Source organism: Scomber japonicus, chromosome 12 (assembly GCF_027409825.1).
Source record: "Scomber japonicus isolate fScoJap1 chromosome 12, fScoJap1.pri, whole genome shotgun sequence".
NCBI classification, from domain to species: domain Eukaryota; kingdom Metazoa; phylum Chordata; class Actinopteri; order Scombriformes; family Scombridae; genus Scomber; species Scomber japonicus.
Genome location: NC_070589.1, coordinates 20,250,466 through 20,275,986, shown reverse-complemented (window position 1 = coordinate 20,275,986; position 25,521 = coordinate 20,250,466). Strand labels below are relative to the sequence as shown.

At 43.1% G+C, this 25,521-nt stretch overlaps 1 protein-coding gene across 3 annotated transcripts in view; it reads left to right on the top strand.

Annotated features, from left to right (window-relative positions):
- The window catches only part of mib1 (MIB E3 ubiquitin protein ligase 1), a 55,391-nt gene that overhangs the window by 19,224 nt on the left and 10,646 nt on the right, over nucleotides 1-25,521 (top strand). For all 3 annotated transcript variants that reach the window (XM_053329801.1, XM_053329800.1, XM_053329802.1), the window contains exon 13: nucleotides 24,273-24,405. In XM_053329801.1, coding sequence (XP_053185776.1) covers nucleotides 24,273-24,405 — 133 coding nt within the window. The remainder of the gene's footprint in view (nucleotides 1-24,272; nucleotides 24,406-25,521) is intronic.

Here is a 25,521-nt window from a genome sequence, read left to right as displayed (position 1 = left end):
CGCTCAGCTTTCTTTTAATATGGCGACATACAGGCAAAACCCCATATGGTAATTGCCTCACCTGAGGATATTGGGGGCTTTGCAAGCTTTCCCACTGTGCTCCAAAAAAAGAAGTACTTCTAATATAATGGTTCACTCTGTGGGAACTAATAGACAGCGTGACAATACTGTAATAGTAGTATTTTAACAGGGATCACATTTGGATAGAAGGTAGTGATGTGGGCCCAGGAAGTGAAATCAGCTAAATGTATTTTAGCGTTTTTGCTGCGATACTCACTCATTCTTCATGGCTGCTGTTGATTGGATTAGGATTTTTCCACCCTCCGTCTTGCTGATTTCAGACTAGAACAATCAACTCTGACTACTGTAATTGAGTAAGCTATTGCCTCGTATTACCCATGTTGATTTTAAGGGTTATTGGTCGAAGCCTCTTTCAATTCATGAGAAAAGGAGAGCTGAGTGCTTTTTATGGCGCTTTAATCTCTTGATCTCTGTATGCTGTAGATATTGCTATACCTGTCCTCAAATCAGTGTCAGACAAAAAACAGATTTCAGATTAATTTTGTATCAAATCTTTCAGTGATTTATGTGTGTGTGTTTTGTGGTTACATTGTGTGAGAACAGACCAGCGTGACAAATATCATCCAAAATTAGTAGGACGAAAGAAAACTGAGTTGGAGAGAAGAGAAAAGAAAGCAGTGCAGCAGGCATAGTTCAAACAGAGTTTATTGTAATCTTCCCGCCTGCTCTGCGGTAACAGCGAGTGAATTTGTGCGACTCTAACTGTTTTCGAGTGGTATGTTCCTGTGATGTGCACTTTCAGCTTCTGTCCTCTAGAGCATCTAGCTCCAATCTGCCCCAGCTTGTCCAACATCACTGCAGGAGGCTTCACAGGAAAGAGGCCAAATAGTCTTGAGTGTGTGTTTGTTTGTGTGTATTGTACCACACACACACTCTAAAGAACTGTATTTAGCCCCTTCTTTATTTCTTGCACTCTATTTTTTTTGTATTTCTTCTTCAGATCTCAGTACAGTGCAGCTGTACCCCTGCCGAGCCGCATTAGCCGTCTCCTTTATTTTTTTTTCTTTAGCCTGTTCCCACCCACAGTGTAATTGACTGTTAGCATCCAGTGACAGTCAGTTTAGGAGGTGTCTTAGCAAGACAGCCGTAAATTCTCAGACGTGTGAGTGCCGTGTTTCTGAAATAGCACACGCTGCACGTCTACCCCCTGCTATTTTTAAAACAGCTACTGATAGTGTGGACAGAATACCAATCTCTCTCTGGAGGCAGAGAGGCAACATTCAGTCAGGAAAGGGGACCATACCAAAGGTTTGAAGGTGGGATTTGTCACTTTATTGGTCAAAAATGAGACAGTTTTAGCATTGAACATGACAATCAGATACTCCGTATTTTGTCTGTAGAGGAAAACCATACACCAGTCATCATCACGAAGTGGCACGCTTTCATTACAGAGATTGCGTTGAAGACGTCAAAAAGGGGGGTTCTCGTAGTCATCAAAGCATAGCTACAGCTGGTTGAAGGGGACCAAATCCATTCAAGAGGTGATTTGGTTCCATTTTACCAGCTTTAGCAAAGCATTGTGGTATCTCTTGTTCAACGACAGATGTGAGAAGTGCTGTGAAGTGAAGTGTTTCAAAAGCTCTACTGCAGTAAAGTTTGTCCAACAGAACTGGAGTAACACCAAGAGCAGACAAAAAGCTATGTTGCATTTGAACATCTTATTAAAACCTGTGTGATGTGGTTCATCACAGTGTCCACCCTCTAGCTGTAATGGACTTTGTTAGATTATATCTCTGTCTTGCTTTCTCTCCTGCCTGTTCTCCTTCACACAGGCACATTTAGAACACTACACCCCATTTACCACCACACCAATAACACACAGGTACAGTTGATCAACCTTACCTAACTTTCTCCTCTGCTGTCTCCCAGGCAGACTATTTATCCTCTTTGCTATCTTTTTAAGTTTTATTCTGGCCCCCACCCAGAGATTGAGAAAAATTGTTCCCTGAGAAAAGGATAATAATAATCTGTGGCAGTGCACTTGAGTCAAATGTCCTGGAGTCATGAAGCAATTACAGGCTCTGACAGATGGGCCCTGCTGCAAGCACGCTGCTGCTCCGGTCACCGAGACGGCCGACAGACAAATGCAGAGGCATAACCACATACACAAGCTCTCTCACTCACTCTCCTACAGAAGCACTCCGGGGTGTCAAGTCAAAACATTAATTTAAAGCAGTCATTTAAGTCCTAGGACTGATTTGTAGTGAGACGCTACTGTTTGAACAGTGACTGAGGGCAGATTGTTTGATGTCTTTTTCAGGCCTCTACGGTTGTACAATATTGTAACATTCACTACAAAAAAATCCATCCCCGTGCTAATACAAAAATGATCACAGTATCGCCCACATGAAGAACTTTATCATAGTGTTTAAGTATGTTGTCACTGCCTAAGGCTTTTGGCTGTTGAGGATCAATCATGAGAACTATTAGAGCAATATCAAACAACATTTCCCATGTTAGCATTTTTTTTCCTCTGTTTTACTCCCCCCTCCCCACTACTGCAATTTTTTTTAAATTCATGCTACTTTTTTTTTTCTCCCTAGCATCTGTGCTAAAAGTGTGTAGTCTGGTCTTACTGTTAAGTGACATTTATTTATTTATATTTATTTCCATTTCTTTTATTTGTTTCCGTTTCTTTCTCATTAATCTTAATAACTTTTTTGGTCACTATTTCTTAAGTGGAATGTGAAACATCAGCTGTCATAATTATTGACTTTTTTTCTGCCAAGGCACGAATGAGTTTTTCAGAGTGGGCAGCGACAGCTGAGGCATATATACTGCAAGACTTGTAGACAGGACGGAGGTCAACATAGGGCCAGCTTGATATGGCACACCAGAGGCAGTTCTATTTGTAACATACACATGCACATTCATGCTTGGTCACTTACACACGCACGCACACACACACACACACACACACACACACACATGCACACACACACTCACAATCTCTCAGAGTCAGGTGGCCCGGCTGCTCACCTCGTGTAAGGGCCATAACAGGGCAAAAGCAGGGGGGACGACAGGCACTGAGCATTTGATAATGTCAGCATCTGCTGTGTTTGTCACTCAAACAGCAGGTCGTTGCTATTGAGGGCCTGAGAGAAACACGTAGTGCAAGGCATGCACTCTTACAAGCCACTGATGTCTTGACAGAAAAGAAAGCTAAACAGACAGAGAACCATACAGATCGGTCCAAGTGGTAAAAAATGGAAAGAAATCCTGAAAAGGCAGCTTCATTCTGATGTTCTCTAATTTAAGAGAAAAAAAAGAAGGAATTTGTGCATTTTGGATCTGGTGGACTAAAGTGACCTTTTCTCTGATATCTAGTTTATCTGTTTTTAAATATGAATAATTATAAAAGGAGTTATAGTATTAACAGCTGTTAAATAATCAATAATTCATCAATTAAACTGTAAATTCTAATGAATTTAATATAAGTCATGCCTTGAAGTTCAAAGTCTTCCCCTTCAGAAATGTTGAGTGGGGCTTTTCTTTTATTCTTCATACATTAAATATGACTTCATCTGAGAAAAAAATGTAACAGGAAGAAATTCATAGAGTATGAACATTTTTTTGTTTACAGCTTTATATTTGTATTTTTTTTCTCCATATTTTAACTAATCAATCTCAGTTATTGATAGGTAATTGAGTGTGTCGGTCCTACACTGATATGCTTCATTAGAATAAAGATGTCATATTATAGTGGCATATGTACATTTTTTCATTGCTTCACTGCGGGAGTAATTTTGTAGGCCTGCATCCTCTAACAACATTGTAATTTAGGAAAAGAAACCTGATTTTAGGCAGATACTGTGTTTTAGTTTAACTGTTTAATTTATCATCCCTATAAGGTTTGGTGTTAGTAGTGAACCTCTGTAAATTTATATTAAGAAATGCTGAGCCATTAGTTTGATAATCAGGCCTCAAATAGTTATCATATTGCATATGCATCTTATTTAGTTATAGTAACAGTTTTATTTGTTCCCTTTCTATTTTATTTCTTTCTTTCATGAGCTTTTTCAAACTGGAGACAGAATGCAGTGGTAAAAATGTCCTTTAGCAGTGCAGTGCGTCTACATTTAAGAGGTGCAGAGGAGAGGTAAACCAGTGCTAAAACTGTTGCAGTCCATGTCTATGATCCAGGCACAAGCTAGAGAGGGGGTCAGAATAGGTGAGAGTGCAAGATATGAATAGCTCGCCATACAAACTGCTCCCCACCTCCCCCCCTCGCTTCATTTCTCTCTGTGCCTCTGTCCATATTCTGTTGCCTTTATTTGTTTGAAGCAGTCTACAATTGGAATCAGCTGACAGGCCAGAGTTGACCCTGATCCTGCATTGTCACTTTTTGATGGTCTAATCTGACTGCCATGCAGTCCAGCAAAGCATTTGGCAAGCATAGCAAACATGAACAATGAGAGCAGGAATCAGGGGAAGGGAGGGGAGCACGGGGGCAGTCGGGTTGATGCGGGGTGGGGGTGCGGGTAAGGGCAGCAGCATAAAGGGAGGGCAGTCATAGTTAAACACACAAGATTGTTAACACGGAAGCCATATGATACAGCAATAGGATAGGGCCAGCTTGTGGCAGCAGCAGCAGCAGCCTCAGTGCCTTTCCAATCTGCTGCCTCAGCAACTATTTCCTGCTCGTTCAATTGCATGTTTTAAACAACAACAAAAAAAACCCCAGCAACAATGGCAGAGTTTTGGTCTGATTTCACCTTGCTTTCTCCCCTTGAGCCATGTGTGACCATTGGAAAAGATTATGGTATTAAGGAGCAGCTCCAGCATACCACTGACTGCTTGCTGAACTTGGTGCTAAGTTGCAGCTGGCTGAATTTCAAGGGCTGTAATGCAGTAAAATCACCCAATAATGAAAGGAGGCCCAGTTCGTATAGCGATGTCACAAGGCGCCTGTTTGCCCTCAGTTGGCGTAGGTGGCTACAGTAGTGCACTAAACTCACACTGCTGTCAGAACAAACACAAAACATGATTGCTATCTTTTTATGCTAACTTACATAATTGTCCAATGAAGTCTTGGCAAATCGTAGATGAGAGATTTTTATTGGCTAAGTCAGCCAGTTTGAGAAAGCAGCGAGTTCCCTACAGCGATTATTGCTGCAGTGAGACTGCCCAGAGACAGTATAGCTAATGTATGAGCTTTACCTATCACATTCAAACCCCTCTTTTCCTCCTCTCCCCCCACTCTCTCTCTCTCCCTCTCTTTCTGTATACTTTGCTTTCTATTTTTTCCTCACACCATGTTCACAGCCACATTAACAATCTGCAGAGCACAAGACAATTCTCAGACAGATATGCTCAACATAATTTTCCTAGTACGAGGACTTGCACCTCACCAAGAATACATACTTCTTTACATTCCATAGCTATCATATGTTCATATGGGTACATAAAGAAGTATGTAGACCAAGGAGGTAATCTTAGGTATGAAATTTTCTCACCTTTTGCCAAGGTCAGGAAGTTCTGTGCAGAACAGTTTTCCACACCGTTCTTTCTCCCAAGTATGGTAGTCTGCACTGTAAGGTGACTTTGAGTGTAAATTCAGTTCAACACTCAAGGCTTTCCTTTGGTTGCCATGTAAGGCTGAACAGCCAGTCCCCCCGCCCCTGAACATAACAGAAGTTTTGCAGTCCATACCATAGCCCCCCCGCTGTCCTCCAGACAACTGTGAGAAACCAGGAGGATCAGGGGGATGGAACACTGCTCCTGTTTTTTTTTTTTTTTTTTTTTTTTTGTACAGCAGTTAAAAGGTGGTCTTTTTCTCTTTCCAGGAAAAAAATGTTGAGGAGGTAGATTATGGGGTGGAACAAAAAAAAAATGCAGCAAAGAAGGGAAGAGTTGTCTCCTTGATAGAAAGTCCGTGGTGTAAGGCGCCTGTGTGTGCACCTTGTCTTATATGACGATGTCCTGGGAGCAGGGTTGCACCTATAAGCTCAATGGCCACTGACATACTTAACATTTTCACTTCTCCCCTCCCACTTCTCTTCCAGCCTGTCTCCCTCCCCGCCATCTCGTTCTCTAACATCACCGCCGCTCTCAGTATCGGCCCTCCTTCTCTCACCTCTCACTTGCACCAATAATATACCCCCCTCTTGCCTGTCCCTTGTCTCTCTGGTGTCAGCGACGTCCCCAGTGGCTAGCTGGAGCGCTTGCTGATGTTTGAAAACGAGGGTGATCCAAGTGGAACAGGAAGCTATTGTGAGCAGGATTTGGGCTTTAGGCGCAGAGGCAGGCCATAGGTCACATGAAGGCGCTAATGCCCACTCAGCACTTGTGGATTGGTCCTGGTTATACTCCCCCCCCATCCCCCCAACACCCCCTCTCTCTCTCTCTCTCTCTCTCTCTCTCCCTCTCTCCCTCCCTCTCTCTCTCCCTCTCTCTCTATCTCTCTCTCTCCCTCTCTCCCTCTCTCTCTCTCTCTTCCCACACATAGACCCCTGTTTTTATGGCCATCTTTTCTCACCTCCTCTCTCCTCTGATCAAGCCTCACCTGTCTGTGTTTACAGTGAAACCAGCTGTTCTGTTGCAGAGGGGGGTGGGACAGATCAATAGCCATTTGCATGGTGGCGAGAATTGTTCAGCAGGTCTCTAATGAATCTTTGCCCCAGACCAACACATTCCACAAGTCGACACTGCCCCCAACCATGCTAAGCACGCAGCCAGCAAGCTGAACGCTGAGGCAATGGGTGTAAAAATGAAAATGGATTAGGGGAGACCAGCTTAGGTTTGAGTTTGGAGACTGGGTGGCAGAGAACTGAATAAATGGGGAAAAGTGGTGCAATGTTTTTGCAGTGGAAGGGTTTGGAATAGCAATGAGGGGAGGTTGAACTGGAGGTGACAGTTGTTCTCAGCACAAAGATAGGGTTGGGCAGGTGGATGAGCCTGGTCCTAAAGGTGTGACGTCCTGTTTAGGAAATGTCACAGCCACCCGAGAGGGTGAGCAAATAGGAGAGAGAGGGGGTGAAATTCCTTCCTACACACAACAGGATGGAGGCTGGGGAACATGAACCAGCGAATTAGCCCAGTAGTTGTTGTGTCTGTTCTGGTTTGGGCGATAGCACTGCAGTACTGTGTGCCCTGCATGCCCTGCCTAGCCTATAGCAAACCGTTACAGAGAGAGAGAAGAAAGTGGGTTACTACCCTAAGTGCTGTGGGTTCAGCCAGTGACACACATCTACTCAGCCAACCATTGCTGCCCAATATCCCCTCCCACCCATCCTCAACCACCCCCACCCCCCACATCTGTGTTAATACACTTCTCACAGCTGTGTGCCGTCAATCCGCTTTTCCCCCTGTTCAGAACACCCGACCTGCCCGCTGTTCATTATTCTGATGCTTCGTCATCCCTCTGGTCGCCACATTCCATCTTTCCGCCCCAATCAGCCAACCTTGGACTTAAAAGTGCGACGTGTCCTCAAACTTACCTCCCATCAATTAAGAACGGCAGTGACCTCCCCTGCCCCTCAGTTTAATTGAAAAGTGGTCTGGTAAGACCACCAAGAAAGAACCAAAAAGATTTTTTTTTTTAAAAGACAAAAAAAAAAAAATAACACATTAAAAGTCCCAGTAATTATAGTATCCTTAGTCACAGTGACAAAAACATCTTGGAAGGTGCCGGACGCAGAGGACGATTTGTGCATAAGGGGATGTCTCTCCACACCAGTGCAGGTCTGAGTTAACGAGTCCGTCATTAGATAGCGGCAGGGCTGCAACCATGAAGCCTAATGAGCCAAAGAGCTCTGCTGCTGCAGCATGTCCGGCCAGTGCCAGGAACACGGGAGAGAGGGAGAGAGAGAGAGAGAGAGAGGAGAGAGGGAGAGAGAGAGAGAGAGCAAGACAAGAGAGGGAGGGAGGGAGGGAGAAAGAACAAGATGAGAGAGATAGAGTGGAGAGTGCAAAAAAAGGGCTAAAATCCATGTGGACTAGAGCAACTCCCCAGCCTCCCTTTTCCCTGTTTCACCTCCTCCTGCATCCTCTTCCTCTCCATACTTTTTTTTCTTTTTATAAAGCCTTTATTTCTTCCCTTTTTTTCTAAGACAAAAGGAACAAGAAAAAGAGGGAGAAAAAAACCCAAAGGTGTTCTCTGGTTAAGTTCTGTCCCAGTGCAGCTGCTGCTGCTGCTGCTGCTGCTGCTGCTGAAGCTGCTGCTGCTGCTGCTGCTGCAGAACAGTACATTCCACTCCCCCTCTCGACTACGCGACTCACAGGCAAACCATGCAGTTAATAACTGATAGCATCCGAAGAAGAGAGAGGGAAGAGACAGGACAGGAGACGTCAAGGCCCGTCAGGGGTAAACTCCGTCCGAAAGCGAAGGAAGAGCATATATTACCTGTCAGATCAGTTTCTTATCTGAGCTGCTCCTCCTCTCTTCCCCTCCTCTCCTGCTCTTCCCGTAGTGAAGAGAGCCATAATGACCTAGAGAGCGCTCCAGCTGCTGCAGCCATCGTGTGTGCCGGGTGCACGCCTGACTCGCTGAATCAGCTTCTATGATTGGGGGGAGGGAGGGAGGGTGGTGAGGGGAGGAGGGGGAAAGGAGAAAAAGCGGGCATACACACACACACACACACACACACACATGCACGCACACAAAAACTCACATGCGCACACATTCCCACACATTCCCACACATTCCCACACAAACAAAAGTCATACCTTTTTAGAAGAGGAAGATGTAGCACTGACATGAAGAGCTGCCATTTGAGAAAAATAAAGAAAAAAAAAAGGAGGCAGGGAGAGAAGAGGGAAAGGAGGGGTGAAAAAAAAATCTGCAGCACTCTCCTCTCCATCATGTGCATTCTGAGGCAGAGAGCTGGGAGGATGCCCTGGTCGGTGGAGGAGGCAGAGAGTGTACCAACCATCCTCCTACCCTGCCTTTTTCTTATTCCGTCGACACACACACGCAACCCCAGAGCTTTATCCTGCTCCTAAAATGCGCTTTTATTATTCAGTGGAACTTTATACAGCAGCTCAGAAGAGAGAGTTTACTGAATGTTTGAGAGGCGAATTGTGATAGAGGTATTCTTTAAAAAAAAGGGGGGGGAAGCTGTGCCTCTGCAGTAGATGACAGCTGTACTTTTAATAGTCCCTCGCAATCCATGCAAATTTGATTAGCAGTGTCACTGACTAGGGACGGAGGATATTGCAATATCAATTTGGTATTTTTGGTGTTTAGATTTTTTTTTTTTTTTTTTTGGCACTTGTGAATCCGCAGTATGCAGCTTTTCCATTCTTGACATTGCATCTCGGGGGTCACCTTTTTATTAGGTTAAGAGCAAGTTTGGAGGGCAGAGAGCACAGGTAGAACACAGTGGCAACAAATTAGGGACACAGGCCAACCAGCCAGAAGCTTCCTACCCCACGTTGCGGAGGGTTAAGCTAAACGGTTAGCACTTTGTGGGAAGCCAAGCATTTGAAACATGCCTCAGCCCCTGTTGCCGGGCTGCTCCTGTGTCTTGTCTCACCACCTCCCTGACCATATTTAGTCAAGCAGTGCAAAAAATAGTTCCCGCTCCGCTCCACTCTGCTCCTCTCCTTGCCTCACGCCCCCCCATCCCTCCCTTCCCCTCTCCCTCTCCCCCTCCTCCATATCCCCCCCCCCCCCCCTCAGCAACTGTTGGCTGCAGGCTCCGGGAAGCCTCCCCTACAGCTCCCTGCCTATTGATTCCAACGGCCTGGAAGGAGAGAGGAGTGTTAGGCCAGCTAGCCCCTGCTACCATTTGCTGCACTATTTTTAGTAGCTCCAAATAAAGTGGTCTCTCATGCTTCCACTTGTATATTCTTGATACTTTACCCCCCTCCCCTGTTTTACATCCTTTACCACCACGGCCAACTCCAACGCCTCTTGTGGTACCACCCCCTCACTCTCTATGTCCTTTTGACCCCCTCCACCACCACCCCCTCACCCACAGTCTCTATCATTCTTCTTTTTAAATAGAGCTGGAACACTCTGCTTATGGTTGAGCTTCTGTCTGCTCACCTCTATACTTAGAATAACTGCATATTGGAGAAATGGAAGAGAGTGAGGGTGAATGCGTAGCGCAGAGAAGCACGGAGGGTGTTAGGCAGTGGGAAATATTATTGTTTTCCCATTTTATTTATTTATTTATACTGCTTTTGGCAATGCAGGGAGACAAGTGGCAGCCTCACCTCCGAGGCACTGAAAAGTTTAGGCTGCTTTCTCTCCTTTTTGAGCTCTCATTAATTTTCAAGTGTCTTTTTCAAGCTTTCCCGAGGCGCGGCCACTGAAGAATCTGTTTAATTAGTTGGTCTCATCACGGGGCACATCTATACTGTATGGAAGAAATGTCCTCTGTGCCCTCTTCTCTTTTTCACTCGCTCTTCTCCTCTCCTCTTATACCTCAATGACAGCACACGAGTCCTCTGACTTGCCCCACCTGCATTTAAACTGCAGATGTGTAAGCCAAGGTTTTTTCACACCGAGAGGCTCTTAAAGGGAATCCCGCGGAAGGCAGACTGTGGCATTTCATTTGTAGTGAATGAGAATGTGAAAATGCACAAACCCCCTTAAATGCAGCAAGAACATTTATCAAAGTGTATTTTCATGAGGCAGAAAAATCATGCAATTCTCTGGTCCTTGATTTGATAAGCCTTTTAACAAGCTCCCAGTCATTCTGCCTTCACTCTCAGTTATATCTCAAGCCTTTTTCATGGGGGAGATAATTCTGCATGGATTTAAGTGTGCAATTTAATGTATTGTCACTGCAATTTATAGCTTTTCGATTACATTATCTTTACGGCTGTTACAAGAATTGACCATTTGTGAGGCAAAATGGATTCCAAGCTAATGTGTCTGCTCAAAACTTGACCTTACAAGGCCAATCAAAGTGCAGAATTGCAGCTGCATAAATGGCAACTGTGAATGTCCACCTGTTAGTGCCCTGCAGTCTCAGCATTGGCACACCGCTTAAAATTGAACCAGTAATAATTTTCCAGGCAGCTATAATATCCTCATAGAAGAAATTTTCCATATTGGCACACACAGCACACACACTTGCTGTGTATGAATGCTTGTAGACCCTTTCTGTAACTGCATTAGAACTTGATGGCATGCACGGTGGAGTTAGGCTTTTGTAGCCTATAACTATTTCTATTGATGATGCCCTTGTGTGTTTTGTGTATCCCCTCTGTGGGTCTCCACCCTGCCTGTTCCAGCCACCCAACCCACCAGTTTAATCTCAATTACATCCCGACATCCCATCTGCCCCTGAAACTCAGCAGCATGGCTTACATCTTCCCTCCATGATGAATAGTGCGAGGCTGAATGTTTAGCTGAGCAGTTAATCGATCAATAAGAAAATGGTCTACTAATGGATGTGCTTTGTTTCACTGGATGAAGGGGTGGGATGGGTTGTTCTCTCTATGAGCGCCGCTTAAGACTCCACTCAAAATTTAAAAAACAAAATGAATAAAACACATTGGTGGGAGATCAACAATTTTCATGTTTTAATGATGCTTTATATTGTCCAGAAAATATGTTGTGGGTGGAAACAAATAGAAGAAAAGAGGCAACATTTAATTAGCTGATTATAAGTTAGTTGTTAGTTGTGTAAACTTAATATTTAAAGCTTTTATCTCCGCCAGGCATAAGCCTGGAGGGTATGATGCAGTTTGCTGTGTGTTTGTCCGTATGTGTGTGTGCGCATCTGTCCTCAGCTAATCTCGCATACTACTGGACCCATCAGCCAGCTCATATTTTGCACACATTTATGACTGTACATGCTCAAGGACCTCTGAGGTTGCAGTCATTCACAATTTTTGTTTTAACGTGATTCCTCATGGGCTTCTTGTAAAGCTTAGACTTTGATCTTCTTAGCAGTCTTCACCATTTTACAATGCATTACGATGTAGCAAAAGGGTAATCCCAGCAGTCGGCTAGCATAAAAACAAAGCTTACCAAGTCTGTGGCAGGCCACATTTTGGCCTTTGTCGTGGCTCAGAAACTGATATCCATAGAAAAGTTGGGTCTTATTTTGAACAGAAGCATTTGCAGATTAATTTCATATCCAATATGTTATGGTCCACTGAAGTTAGGCACGATAAGAGATGAATAAACCCTGTTTTTGTTATCTTTACCATCTTGACTGTAATGGAGCCAGGATGGACAATAGACTGAGATCGAACTCTTCTTTGTTTGGGAGTGGAGAGGGGTTTTATTTTACTTTGTGGTGAGTTAAAGGAAAATGTTCTAATTAAATAACATTGTTTAAAATGAGAAGTTTGGACTTATTGTCCCGTTTGTTGTTTCCTTATTAAGTTTATACAGTTAGGCGAACCCAGGAGGACACTTGCTTTCTATACATTACACAATTTAATGCATCTTAAAGAGAACTGAGACTATATTATAACACAAAAACTTTATGAAAAACTTTGCTTATATCTGTATAAGAAAACGTAGGCACCTGGGGGAGATCTGCACTCTGCTGAGCATATTCTTCTTGTCGTTTTCTATTGTGTATTATTGTGTATTGTATCAAATTGTGGATTCATGAAATTAGCATATTTAATAACAAACAGAAAAAGGACAAACCAAAGAAATGTCTAAAAAAATTGATCTGAATGAAATAAAAGCAAATCATCATGATCATTTACTGCAGGAGTATTACCTCACATAGTTTTTTTAGGCTGTTTCTTAATAATCAGTGTTGGAGCTGGAGAAGTTGCATCATATGGTAAATTGGAGATCACTGCTTTGTAATCAAGGTGTGACAAGTGATCTCAGGTTGAATATGTCGGTCTGCAGGAACACAAAGACATATTTAATACGAAGATTTTTTTAATACCAATGTGGAAACAAGTTCTAATGATGATGATGAAGAGGTCTTACTGAATGTTTCGTTTGGTGCAAACCAGACGTGGCACTCTGACACAAACACACAATCCCCACCATGAAGTTTGGTGGTGGCAGCACCGTGCCGTGAGAGCTCTTGTGATCAATCATTGGAAGGACTTTAAAACATGCCTGGTTACTTGAGGATCTAATGCAAAATAACAGTTTCTGCAGTTTTGCAAAGCCACACAGAGATGCTTCTAGTAAATATTGACTTGAAGGAGTGAATACAATCAATTATTATTATTTTTTATTAGTACTTAAGATGAATATGTAGAGATTTGTTTCACCTAAGCATTAAATAGTCTTCTTTTGATCAGTGGCCTGTCTGCATCAACTGTGATTTAAAGTGGTAATATATGGAGATGAAGAGGGTGGCAGGGGAGTGAATATTGTTTAATAGATATTATGTGTATTTTTATGTCTTATGTATTCCATAAAATGAACAGTCCAGGTTAGACATAAGCAGCAGACCTTCTCTCAGATTGAAAAGTTTTATAGTGGGAGCCTTTTTTTTTTTCTTTTTTCTTTTTTTTTCTTTTAGCTTCAAGCCTGCTGGTGAAGTCTTGGTCAGTCTCTCAGCTTGTCTTAATTCCTCCTTTCTGTATGCTTGCCCACCAGTCAACATCATGGAGGGATTAGAGCTGCTTCTAATGAGTCCAGTTTGTGCTTTTTCAGTAAATCTCCATGCTCCTCTTCCGTCAGACTGGCTCTTCCTCATGCTTACTTTATCTCTCTCGTCAGTTCCTCTCCCTTCCCTCCTCCACACCCCCTCTTCTGTTGCCCCCCCCCTTCCCTCCTCATCCTTTTACACAGTGCATCATTTGAAGAGGTGAGGCTGTTGAGCGCTTGGAGGAATAAAAGTGATTTATGAATGGGCCAACCTACCTGGGTGCTGGAGGGGGAAGCCAGTGGCAGTCAGGCTTTCTGATCCAGCAGCCCATTGTTCCCTCCAGTCTCACTGCAGAGGAAGCTCCTCTGCCTCTGATCTTTTACCATGCTTTACTGGCGCCACATGTGACCGTTAAGTGACTCACAAACTGCACAAATACCTATGCACTGCAGTTGTATGTTTGTGTGCAAGGCCAGTTTCTCAGGGGCACACACCTTTACACCTATAGCTTATAGCTTACAGTCTATTTTAAACATTCATGCATTGGCACATTGTTATGCTCAACCTGTATTAGTCTTATATGATAAGAAGTTTTGAGATTTTAGAACCTAATACAAGTCAGGATAGGCAGAACCACCAGCAAACAACCCCATCGATTAAAATAAAGAGAGTTGACAGGCAAGGTGTTGCTGCTGAAGTCAATGTATGAGTGCCTCCTTGTCACCATATGCTCATCTGCAGATATGCATCACACACACACGCATAATATTTGATTGTGATTCAGCTATTCATCTTTATGTATTTAGCTTACATGTATATGATCTTGCCATGTTTGCGTATGATATATGATAATATATTTCCTGATGGCATGATGACTGAGAAAATAGACTTGTCCAGAGGAAAAGGTATGCACACATGCTCAGCAGTAATTCATTAAAAGATAAGTGATTGCAGAGATATGTCAAAGTAACCTTTTGAAACCAGATCAACTGCACTTACTGAGTTCTCGAAGACCACAATGGGAGGTAATATCCTCCTGTCGGAGAATTATCATAACGTATTTGATGGAGTCTAGAGAGATTTACCCATGTTTCCACATCTGACAGTTATTATTTTAAGTTGTTGACATAGACTCTGGATTATGTTGCTGTAGCTTATTCCAGTTAAGTCACACACCAAAGAATGCACCCTTTAAAGATGTAGTGCAGCGATGAGTTCATTCAGTGAGCCTGCGTACCAGTTAGATGCAGCACGCACTGTGACTTAATTGAAAAGTCCCCCAATCCTAGAAGCCCTCCCAGTGTCCACCTCTCCATGAGCTGGGACCAGTCCAATAGATCAGCCAGAGGACAAGCTGATACAAGCCCCAATCCCCTTGTGACCAATCAGAACGCCCACACTTCCTCCTAGGGCTGGGCCAACAGTGGCTCTGAGCCAATAGATAAGCTCAGCCATGCTGTAATGCTCTGTCTGTCCTGTGGCATGCTGAAACATTGAGTCCTGGCTGCTATGTTGCTATAGCACATGTTGGGAGAGGGAGGGGTGGGGGTAGCAGGGGGAGGGAAGGATGGATGGATAGAGGGAAAAAGAGAGGAAACGAGGGATCGAGGGATGGATGGAGGGAAGGAGAAAAGGAGGGAGGGGTGCATCCCTTACTGAAGGGACTCAAGGACATAAAGAGCTTTTGGGAAAGTGACTATAGCATGCAAAGAGAAAAGCTTGCATTGTGGAGCCACTATAAGCACTGATGGTATGCATTTTGCCCACTTGCCAAACCTAGAAAGAGCAGGATTTATTTGTGGCACTTAAAGTGCCTCAGCAATGCAGGTAATAAATATGACAGAGCAAGGTGATATACTTCCACACCACAGCTGTCAGACATCTTTAATATTTTCTACCCCCCGTTTAAAAACAAATGTAGTTAATCTATTTACTTGATGTATTGGAATATGTAATGTAATTTATTAGTGCATTTGATGGGACTTGAACACCAGTGATAGCACTTTGGTTTGTGTTTTTTATATAACAGTCAGAAGCTTGCTCTGTATTCATTTTGTGTTGAGTGAACGCATGTAAAGCACCAGTATAAACCTAGCAGGATAGTAGGTGTAGTTTCACACCCCACAACACTCAAGAAAACATGTCACTATGTCTATTTTTAACCATCAGGGTACCTGATGTGAATGTATTGCATTTTTTATTTGTATTTGTTCCTGCTTTGTACTTCATAGAGCTTATTATATCAGCATGATACTGATAGCATTAGTAGGAGATGATATAACAGCCTGGATTTTAGTTAGGGATCATGCTTGTGCTGATCATGCTTTTGTGACCCCGATGTAGCGACCCTTTTTAACAAGGTGAAACTGCTACCAGCCTGTTTAGCAGTGATGTGTAGGGAACTAACTTTGCAGACCCAAGTCTTGCATGAACAGCTTCCAACTGGTTTTTACCAGTACGGTGGTCAAATGAGGGCTGAAACCACACTCAGTTTCTCCCATGTCCAGTCAGGCTGATGTTCACATCTAAACCAAGCTAAGCTGTTGAATAATGCAGGCCATGTTACCTTGGTAACCCGTACGGACACCAAAGTCAATGGCTCCCATGTAAATGCAGTATGACAGGTCGGAGAGGGAAAGGATTTGTGTTTGTTTTTTGTCTTTTTGTGTGTTTTGTGTGTGTGTGTGTGTGTGTGTGGATGTTTGCGTGTGAACATGCAAAGAATACTGAAGAAAACTGATAATGGCACGGCACTTTAAAAAAAAAGGTATTTATATTTAGTTTATATTTAAAATATCTGCACAGTCACAGATCAGTGTGGAAGGCGTTCAAGTTTCTGTGGAGGTTTATTTGTGTAACAAGCAGTATGACAGGCCAAAGAGGCTTCATTCCTCCGCCATTAACAAGTTGGCCGTTAGACATTTTGTGTGCTGCTCTGGGACATATGGCCTGTTGTCCCAGTGCTTAGGGGAGGCAGTAGCTGATACAAGGCCCTTTGATCCCCATTATTTCCCACTGCAAACAATAGATTTTAATTACCAAACCGCTCGTTCAGCCACTGCCTCATCCTCTGCATGTGTGCCTAGAAATCGCAACTGCTGGAGAAGTCAGACTCATCAGCTGCAATATGGCAGCTTGTTTGCGTCTCTTTGGATCAGCTCTGCCAATTACTGTGGCAGAGGATTTGATGGTGTGTTATCCTCATTTTTCCCATCGTGTTTAAGGGGCGATACTGTTACTGCTGGCTTTCTGTGTGTAAAGGGACCCTCGCATGGTTACAGCAAACAGAGATGAACGTTTCAGGGGGAGTTTGAGGGTGAGTGTAATGTATTTGTGGGGGTAGAAAGGTTGGAGGCGGTGCCGGGGGAGTGAGGGGTGATTTAAAGTGCTAGATTTGCCGTGAGACTGTATATCACAGGAGCCTCTCAGACTGTCTGCCCATATGGTGACAATGTGGCAGGCTGCTGAGTGGCCGTCGATCGAAGGACCTTCAGAGCGGCTGAATTCTCCTCCGCTCTGCAAAAACCCCCAGTCAATCCCTCCGTTCTATTTACCGCTTTGTACCTCTGTGTGGAAACACTTGCAGTTAATTTCACAGGGCAGGAGTGAGTCTGATTTTGTTCCAAAGAAAGTGACAGGAACTTAATAATCCCAAAACGGCCAGTATCTCCGTCAGAAAAAAAAAGAGTCATTGTCGGTCATAAATGAACCATTGGCTTCACAGATAAAAAGTCATTTAGATGCTGTTGGGTGAGTGAGCTTATGGCTAAAAACCTGAAAACGATTCAAATGACAATGACATGCTGGCATAACACAAAGAATACTGATGACTTCTACTGCTAGAAAGCAAGCTAGAGAAAAATTAGGTATTAAAGTAAAAAAAAAAAAAAAAAAAGGATTTCTCAGTCGTTCACATTTTGGTTAAGGTAGCAAGGCTCTCACTGTGAAGTGACTGTGCAAAGTGTCGACTAACCTGTGACTGTAGAAAAACAGATGGAGGATGTGTGATGTTGTAGACCTGGGACTGTATGTTATGTTATCTCCTGATTCGATGCTATTGCCATACTTAAGAAGTACTGATTCTCTTGACCATGGGCACTAAACCACTAAAATACAGTATGACACAATAAGAAACACAACTGGCAGATAAGATAAATGGTCTGCAGTCTTTATTTTAAAATGTTAACTGCACTAATTAATTCATTCATTATTTGAAAGCATCTTAAAATCTCTTGCCCATGTGCGAATAACAAATGAGGGGGCGGCAGAGGGCTCTGCTGTGTTGTTATTAACGTTATTACTCTAGCAGTGGAGAGCAGCATCTCAGCTGCACTGTTCGCTCCGGGGGAAAGTCATTGCTCTCCAACATGCTGAGTGGCGCAATGTTTTTGAGTTTTAAAAAAATGGAGCCCCGAGTTATTTTCTTCTCTTTAAAGTTGTTATAAGTTGTATAAGTGCAGCAGCGTGTAATATTCACCGTATACTTAATGTTCTTCTCGCAAAGGTAATTATTTAGTTATTAAATCTAAACATGCTTGCTACCACTGCTTTTTTTTAACTCTGGAGTGTGCAGGCTGTAGACTGTCCATGTGTTGCACTGCCCTCACTGGTTCCGCCTTTTTTTGTTCCATCAACCTCACGTTATTAACTCATATTTAAGAAATTGATTTTTGACATTTGTGATACAGTTTAGAATCAAAAGCAAAAGCCACAATTTCCATTCAGCACAGCATAATAATGAGCTCCGATATATCCGAGTGCAAAGGTGTTCCACTGAGCAGGATTCATTTTCATGAATTTAAGTTCTTTATTATAGTAAGAGAGGAGCTGTATTTTAAACAGATTGTTTGAGTGGGCTGTAGTTTCTACCAGAAGACTATTTGTAGAAAAGGGAGTGAGCGGGGTGAAGGAGTCAGTGATGATTTTCTTTGCTCTCTTAGCAGGTTGTTTGAGGTGCAATGACTGTAATGATTGGAAAGAGAGGCCAGTAAGTTTGGATGAGCTGGTGACAGTGGCTGTTTTAAAATGTTATAAAAATGACAAGTCACTGATTTGAGTGAGATTTTTCATTTTTATTTTTGTCTTATGTCAAGTCAACCATTCAAAAATGCTATTATCAAATCCTGCCATGTGCTTTTGTCACCTTCCAAGTTTGTTATTTGCACATTGTCAAAAGTGTATTTACTCCTTTTTAAGTCAGTCCTACATCAACTACTTGTATTTTATTTTCATACAGCTGGTTCAATCCATTTTTATTAATATGTACTCAACTGCCCCCAGATTTGCAGGTATGCTTGAGAACAACTGCTTAATGATGCTATTGAGCAGTTGTCCTCTATAGTATGGATGTCTATTCATTCTAATATAATCTGCATGTCCCTGCTTCCCTTTTTTATGTCGTTTCGCTTTTTGGGTGCGCAGATGTATATTATGACTATTATGGCTGGTGCAGAAATGAGAATGAGGCTTTTTCAAGGTGCTGAGGAGAATAAAGTGCAAAGGAAGAGCAGCATGGGAAAATAATTGGGTCATCTTGAACCAATGGGACATTAACACGCTATTGGGCTTCTCTGACTGTCTTGCTGCCTCCTTCTTCATAAATGAATCAGGACACCCCATAATACCAGGTGATTTAAGGCTAATTAAAGCTAAGCATTTACAGGCCCCCACGTACTTCACAAATGGACAGACAACTGTACCTGAGATGTTTGAAAATGCACCTGGTGTCTTCTAAACAACCTTCAAGGCATCAGCAATGGCTATAGTGATAACCAAAACATCATAGAAATGAACCCCTCTCCCGTCTTTCCTCCTTCCCAGTATGCAAATAGTCCTTAATAAAAGCATGCTCACTCAGGGGCCTCAGGTACAGGCAGGCAGGGGAAGGTCACATTGTAGGGGAAATTATTCTCTTCACGGCATGGTAATGAAAGCCTTTTTTTTTTTTATCGAGCGGAGCCAGTTAGGTTCTTGTCCTCAGCTCTCTGCTGCACTGCTGGCCTGGACTGCTACCTGTGTTTATTTACTCTGTCCACAGCAGGACAGCCAAGAACTGTGGGACGGCTCGACAAAGTGGACTGTTAGCTAATTGCTTCTAAGGGTAGGATTATGGCCAGGATGAACTTGGAGTGATCTGGAGTTCAAACAGTTATATTTTAATAATATATAGTATCTAATAATAGACTACTTGCATAATTTGCCACTTCTTGTATCTGTCGTGTATTCAGTGACTGCAATGGAATTGACCAAATTTTCCCCTTTTCTTTGAGACGGGGTCGTTCCAATTTCATGTTCACACACACACTGTCAAAAATAAGCCATATGTTAGCCTGCGTTCCCATTCAAAACAGCATGACGGCTAAAACAGTTTTACCACTCTTACCCTCCCAGCTGCCACTGACTTAGGGACTCTGTGCCTTCCAAACCTCTCACACATGATGAAGAGGGCCTCCTTGCCCAGAGAGGGAAAGAGGATGGGGGGTGGTCCATTTGAAGTTGGTGTGATGCATTTGTGAATGATTTGTTGGGAACAGGGTTCACTATTTCAAAGGACCTGAAAGTATTGATCCTGTCCCCGATGAGCTGACACCTCATGTATCGTCTGAGGTCGTCTCATCTCGAAAAGGCTGTTTCAATAAGGACTCGGCATCAAGAAGAAGGTATTGGGGAAGAAATATATGGACAGGCCAAATGGAACTGTGTAAAAGCCAAGCTCCCTGAAGGCAATATGGATATGGTCAGGCAACTAAAAACATTTTTGACAAAACAATCTCAACTCAGGGTCCATTTACTTACAAATGTATTAAATCGTTGTCTCCTTTAACTGATGGTGTTTGTTTAGTTGTCTTGGAGACAGCTATCTGAGTACCTATAATGTAATTTCTCCGTAGCATTTTCCATATTTCTTGTCTGTGTTAGTATAAGTTGAGTACTTTTTTTTTCCCCCTCTTAAGTCTTGTAAGTGCTATGAATAAGATCTTCTATTCATCCACTACTGAAGTGTGTGATACAGATAAAATCTCTGGTAACAGTAGGATTTATTTCCAAAGTCAAGAATAAACTTTGATTGTTAAAATAATCTTGGTAAATGGTTTTAAGGTTTTGAGTACCATAATACCTCGCCTCACCTTTTGTTGACTAATCTCTAATGCAGAATTTGAATCTCCTTTGTTGAGCTTGAGGCCTTAGTGAATACACCAAAGTATGCTAAACACGTCTCCTACATCAGAGTAACCATATGTTTGTGCGCAGCCATTAATCTCAGACTGGATGTTGACTGTTCCCGTTTTGCCCTGTCCTACCCAAGTTATTGTCCCCCAACTCTTACTTCCTGTTGTAATAACTGCTACTGCCCACCACACAGATGGCTGTCAGCCAGGTGAGGGCAGCAGAAGGGCCCTGTCGACCCCTACACTCACACACGCAAACACAAACACACGCACACACACATTTAGCTCACCGTCTCTTACACACAATGACAAACGCCAACACACACCAAGCTGAGGGCGTCAGAGAGCGTCGCGGTCAATGACAAATTGCAGTCCAAGACAACAGGCCCCGGTGTAGCTCTCCTGAGGGACTCTTGATATCTCTCACAGGGTGACCCAGTTCCATCATGTCTCCCCTTCTCCTCCTCTCCTCTACCGCTCCCTTTCCTCAGCTGCACGTCCTTCTGCAATCACAGAGACCATAGTGTTGGTTTTGAGGTTCAGTTGTAAAAAGGAGATCCTCAATTCACTGTAAAATATCTGTCTTCTTCACGTAGCAGATCACCCCAACGGTTTGAATGTTAACTCCCAGATCAAGTTAGTGCCTTCTACTCAGTAAGAGGTCTGCAGCCCCCAAGCTGGCCAGACCCACTCCAGTCTTAACTCTCCCTCCCGTTCAACATCGTTAGCTCACGGGCCAACACAGTTTCTCTCATACCCCCTGCAGTCACCGCTAACATCACTTACTCAAGAGATAACAAAAAAACAACTAGGATTTATTTTTGGTTCTTAATTCACTCTTTTTTTCTGCCTTTACAGCAAATAGATTAACTGCAATGCAGCAGTGCCAGTATGGGGCATTAATATTAATGTCCGCCCATTTCACCCAGCGTGGCAGGGAGCCTGTCAATCCAGCCTTCTATTGGAGGGGCTCCCTACCCCAGCAAACACCTGCCCAGCCCTTCAGTGCCTCATACTGACACTAGAAGGCGCCAATCTGCCCCTATAGTGCAGCAAGTGTGGATTCATTGGCTAGTTGTTCTACATATAGGAGATATCTTCAGCCAATCCAGATCGTACAAATGTTGTGTATTGCACCAATAGGTGGAAGAAAATGGGCACAAAAAGAACAAAGGCTTTATGTGGGACAATTGCCCTTGATTCTGTTGGAAGTAGTTTAGAAAAGAAGATGCATTTTTGTATTGTCTATCAGTCTTACGATAAAAGAGGGTTTGTTTAACCACTGGGAATAAGTTTTATGTTATAGCTTCAGGCAAGAATCTGATGTGGCAGGGTCCTTTTTTTTTTGAATAATTTATTTGTTTTAAGTCCCAACTTCTACTCAGTGGGAGCAAAACTGATGAAATTACTCAAAAGTTCCCCATGAGAGGGTAGATCTACAGTACGTAATCATACAGTTCTTTTGTAACAAAGGCGACACATTATGAATGTGAAATTAGGCAGAAGGGGTGCGGTTGATCACATTTAAGCAGTGCTCCTCTGCATTAAGTGGTTAAAGATGGCTGCAAGCAATGCAGGTGTGTGTGTGTGTGTGTGTGTGTGTGTGTGTGTGTGTGTGTGTGTGTGTGTGTGTGTGTGTGTGTGTGTGTGTGTGTGTGTGTGTGTGTGTGTGTGTGTGTAAGCCCTTGTGCAATGAGAGGTAGAGAGAGAGAGCAAGCGAGCCTGGGATCAGTGTGCTGCGCTGTTCATCACTGCAGCAGTACACCAGCTCTGGATCTGTGTCCGCACAGAGGTGCGGAATGCCTGCCCCCCTGCCTCTCTGCCCCTCTTTCTCTGCTTTCCTCAAGAGGGTGTGCTGATGATGCTCTCTTTCATTACTCCAGGAGGAGAGAGACAAGCTGTAGGTTTAGCAAAAACCTGCAGGGAACCAAGCATCCTGATTACCTTCAGTGCAAAAGTCTGCCAGCATGTTCGTTTGCATTTCTTTCTTTGCTCTGTCTCAGTAGTTAACGCTTTTCATTGATTGTGCAGGATGTGGCCCTCCTGCCTTGTGCTGGAGCCTATTTCCTCCCTGCACAGCTCCCGAGCCTATTTACCTCCTTTCTGTGGACATAAACACTTCAGTGCTCACATGGAGCTGCTTTGCCTTATCCAAGACAGAGTTAAATCGCCTGCCTCCTTTTGTCGCAGTTCAAAGATATGCCCTGCATGATTATTCAGGGTTAATCAAGGTCAGAAGTGTTCCCTCCAGCTTTGCTGCTTTAATGGTTATTGAAGGTACAGTGTGTACCCCCAGCTATAGATGAGATACCAGAACTGTTCAGAGATATGGCTTTAAAGTGTCTTGTTTCATATTCCATAGCATTTGCACAAATTGAATAGTTGTGTTTGTTGTCTTATTTCTCATCACATATCTCTTATTGATGCACTGTTTATACACTACAACAGGAATGAGTCTCATTTCAGTGTTCATATGTACCATATGCCTGGATGTTTACATATGAGCTAAAGCAAATATAGTAGGGATAGAGGAGCAAAGAGATGTATGAATCCAATCATAAAGTAAAGCTGCCTTTCGATGAAACATAGTTAATGTAATAGGATGCAGGGCGATAACTCACATCCATTTATTTCTAATTAGAACTTTATTACAGCAAATCAGCCTCTTTTTTTCCCTCATTTTTTCCCTGCTGTCGTTTTTGCCATCCTAGCATTTAGTAATAAATGGAAATAATGTCTATCTATGTCTTCTTTTTTAATGTTGAAACTGCAGTGTCTTTTCTTCAGTGACGCTGTGGGGGAGTGACAGTGACTTTCCCTCCTTATCCCCACTGTGACACTGTGACACTTTTGCAGCCCTCCTCTTGTACAGTTGCCTTTGCAGCCCCATCTATCTGTGGCACACATCCTCTAAATGACCTTCAATGCAACACAACTGACTGGCTCTCTTCACCACACCAGGCCACTTCTGTTAAACAGCACTGTTTAAACAATATGTTTTTTTCCTCCTCCTTCCCACCCTGTCTGTTTCTTCCCCGTGAGGAGAACTGAGTGAATGCAGCTAAATCTTGTGTAATTACCATTTTGCCTCCCAATGATAGATGCATTTGCGCATCATCAAGGGAGAAGTGTCTTCTCTTTTTAACTGAAGAGATGGTTGGGGGACGGTACTTAAAAATAACATGCAGCACTTGTACCGCTCAATGCCTGATGTACACTGCTTGGGAAAGCTTCTCCTCCCTAAGTTGATTTAGTATTCTTGTCCCCATGTGTGAAAATGGGATATGCCCTGCTGTAAAAAGAAAAAAAGTATATTGAAATATGCTGTGTATCAGCAGTATAGACCCTATGATATGTTTGCTTACAATGGCTTGTGTCTAGCCCCAAGCAATCATCCAATGTGTGACACATTTAGTCACAGATAGATGAATTTTGGCATTTTACGTTGCAAATTCACACCTTCTGTCAAATTGAGTGTATTGTCTCAACCTTTTTCTCGTATCCAATCAAACACTCACTCCTCTCCCTCTTTTTGCTCTCTTTGCAGTGCCATGCGTGTGCTGCTATCCAAACTGCCAAGGCCCTGGATTGTAGATGAGAAAAAGGATGACGGTTACACCGCATTGCATCTGGCTGCTCTCAACAATCATGTGGAGGTGGCTGAGCTGTTGGTCCACCAGGTAACAACACGGGCAAACACACAAACACTCCGAAGCATGCAAATAGCTCTTTTAATACACGTCTAATCACTTAACCGGACAACAAATGCAGTTATTTATACTCTATAAGAGACTCCCACATTCACACATACTTTATTGGCCTGTAGCAGAGCTGCAGCAGCCCATCCTGCACTCCTGGCTCTTTCTGACTACACACAGCATCTACTGCACTCCCTGCACCCAGCACGCTATAGACTGGTTGCTGCTATAACTGCCATTTTTTTATTGAATCCATACGGTTCACAGGGCCTCCAGGGGTATTCTTTAGTTCTGCTGGGCCTTATATCCTCCTCCCTGCAATCACAGGTTCATGCTCCTTTTTCCCCTCTGAGATTGCAGTTTTAGCTCCCTGAAGACTGACACATACAGGAGTATACAGCAAAAGTCACCTGACCAAGCGGGAACTGGGTTAATTAGGATATGGTGCAAGGCAGCAATGTAGCTGCAATGTCCCAATGTGTGAATGTCTGATGTGCTAGCTACCTTTCAGAGGGGACGGCCTTTTTTTCCGAAGTCTCTGCAATGGGCTTGTTCGCAGTGATGGCTCAGCTTTCTATTCAGAAATTGCGCCACACTACAAGGTGCACTGCAGATTCTCTGCCTGCCAGCCAGCCAGTCAGTCAGTCTTATTACTTGGGGATTTCACACACTGCCTGATTACAATGCTTATCTTCCCTCCACATCTCCTCAGCTGAGGTGTTTGCAATTGGAAATGACAATCACATGCAGCGTTATTGTAGGATGCGTTTTTTTTCCCCCCAGCCCCCGAGGTGATACTTTGTTGGTCGACGGGGTTGAAAGAAGGAAGTTTGTGTCATGACACATAAAATCAGAGAGGTTGTTAAAATCTTTCATGTGCTGAACAACATTTTTATTTTTGTTTGTTTGTATTTGCTTTGGATGCAGTGATGCTGAGCCCAAGAAAATATTCCCTAAGGGGCAATAAAGTATATTTTATCTTGTCATATTTGTCTACATTTATCACTTGTCTGTCATATCTGTATCTGAAAATGTATGTGTGAGTAATTATGATTTCTTGTTAAAATATCAAAAAATGCTCCTGTTTTTATGGTGTGT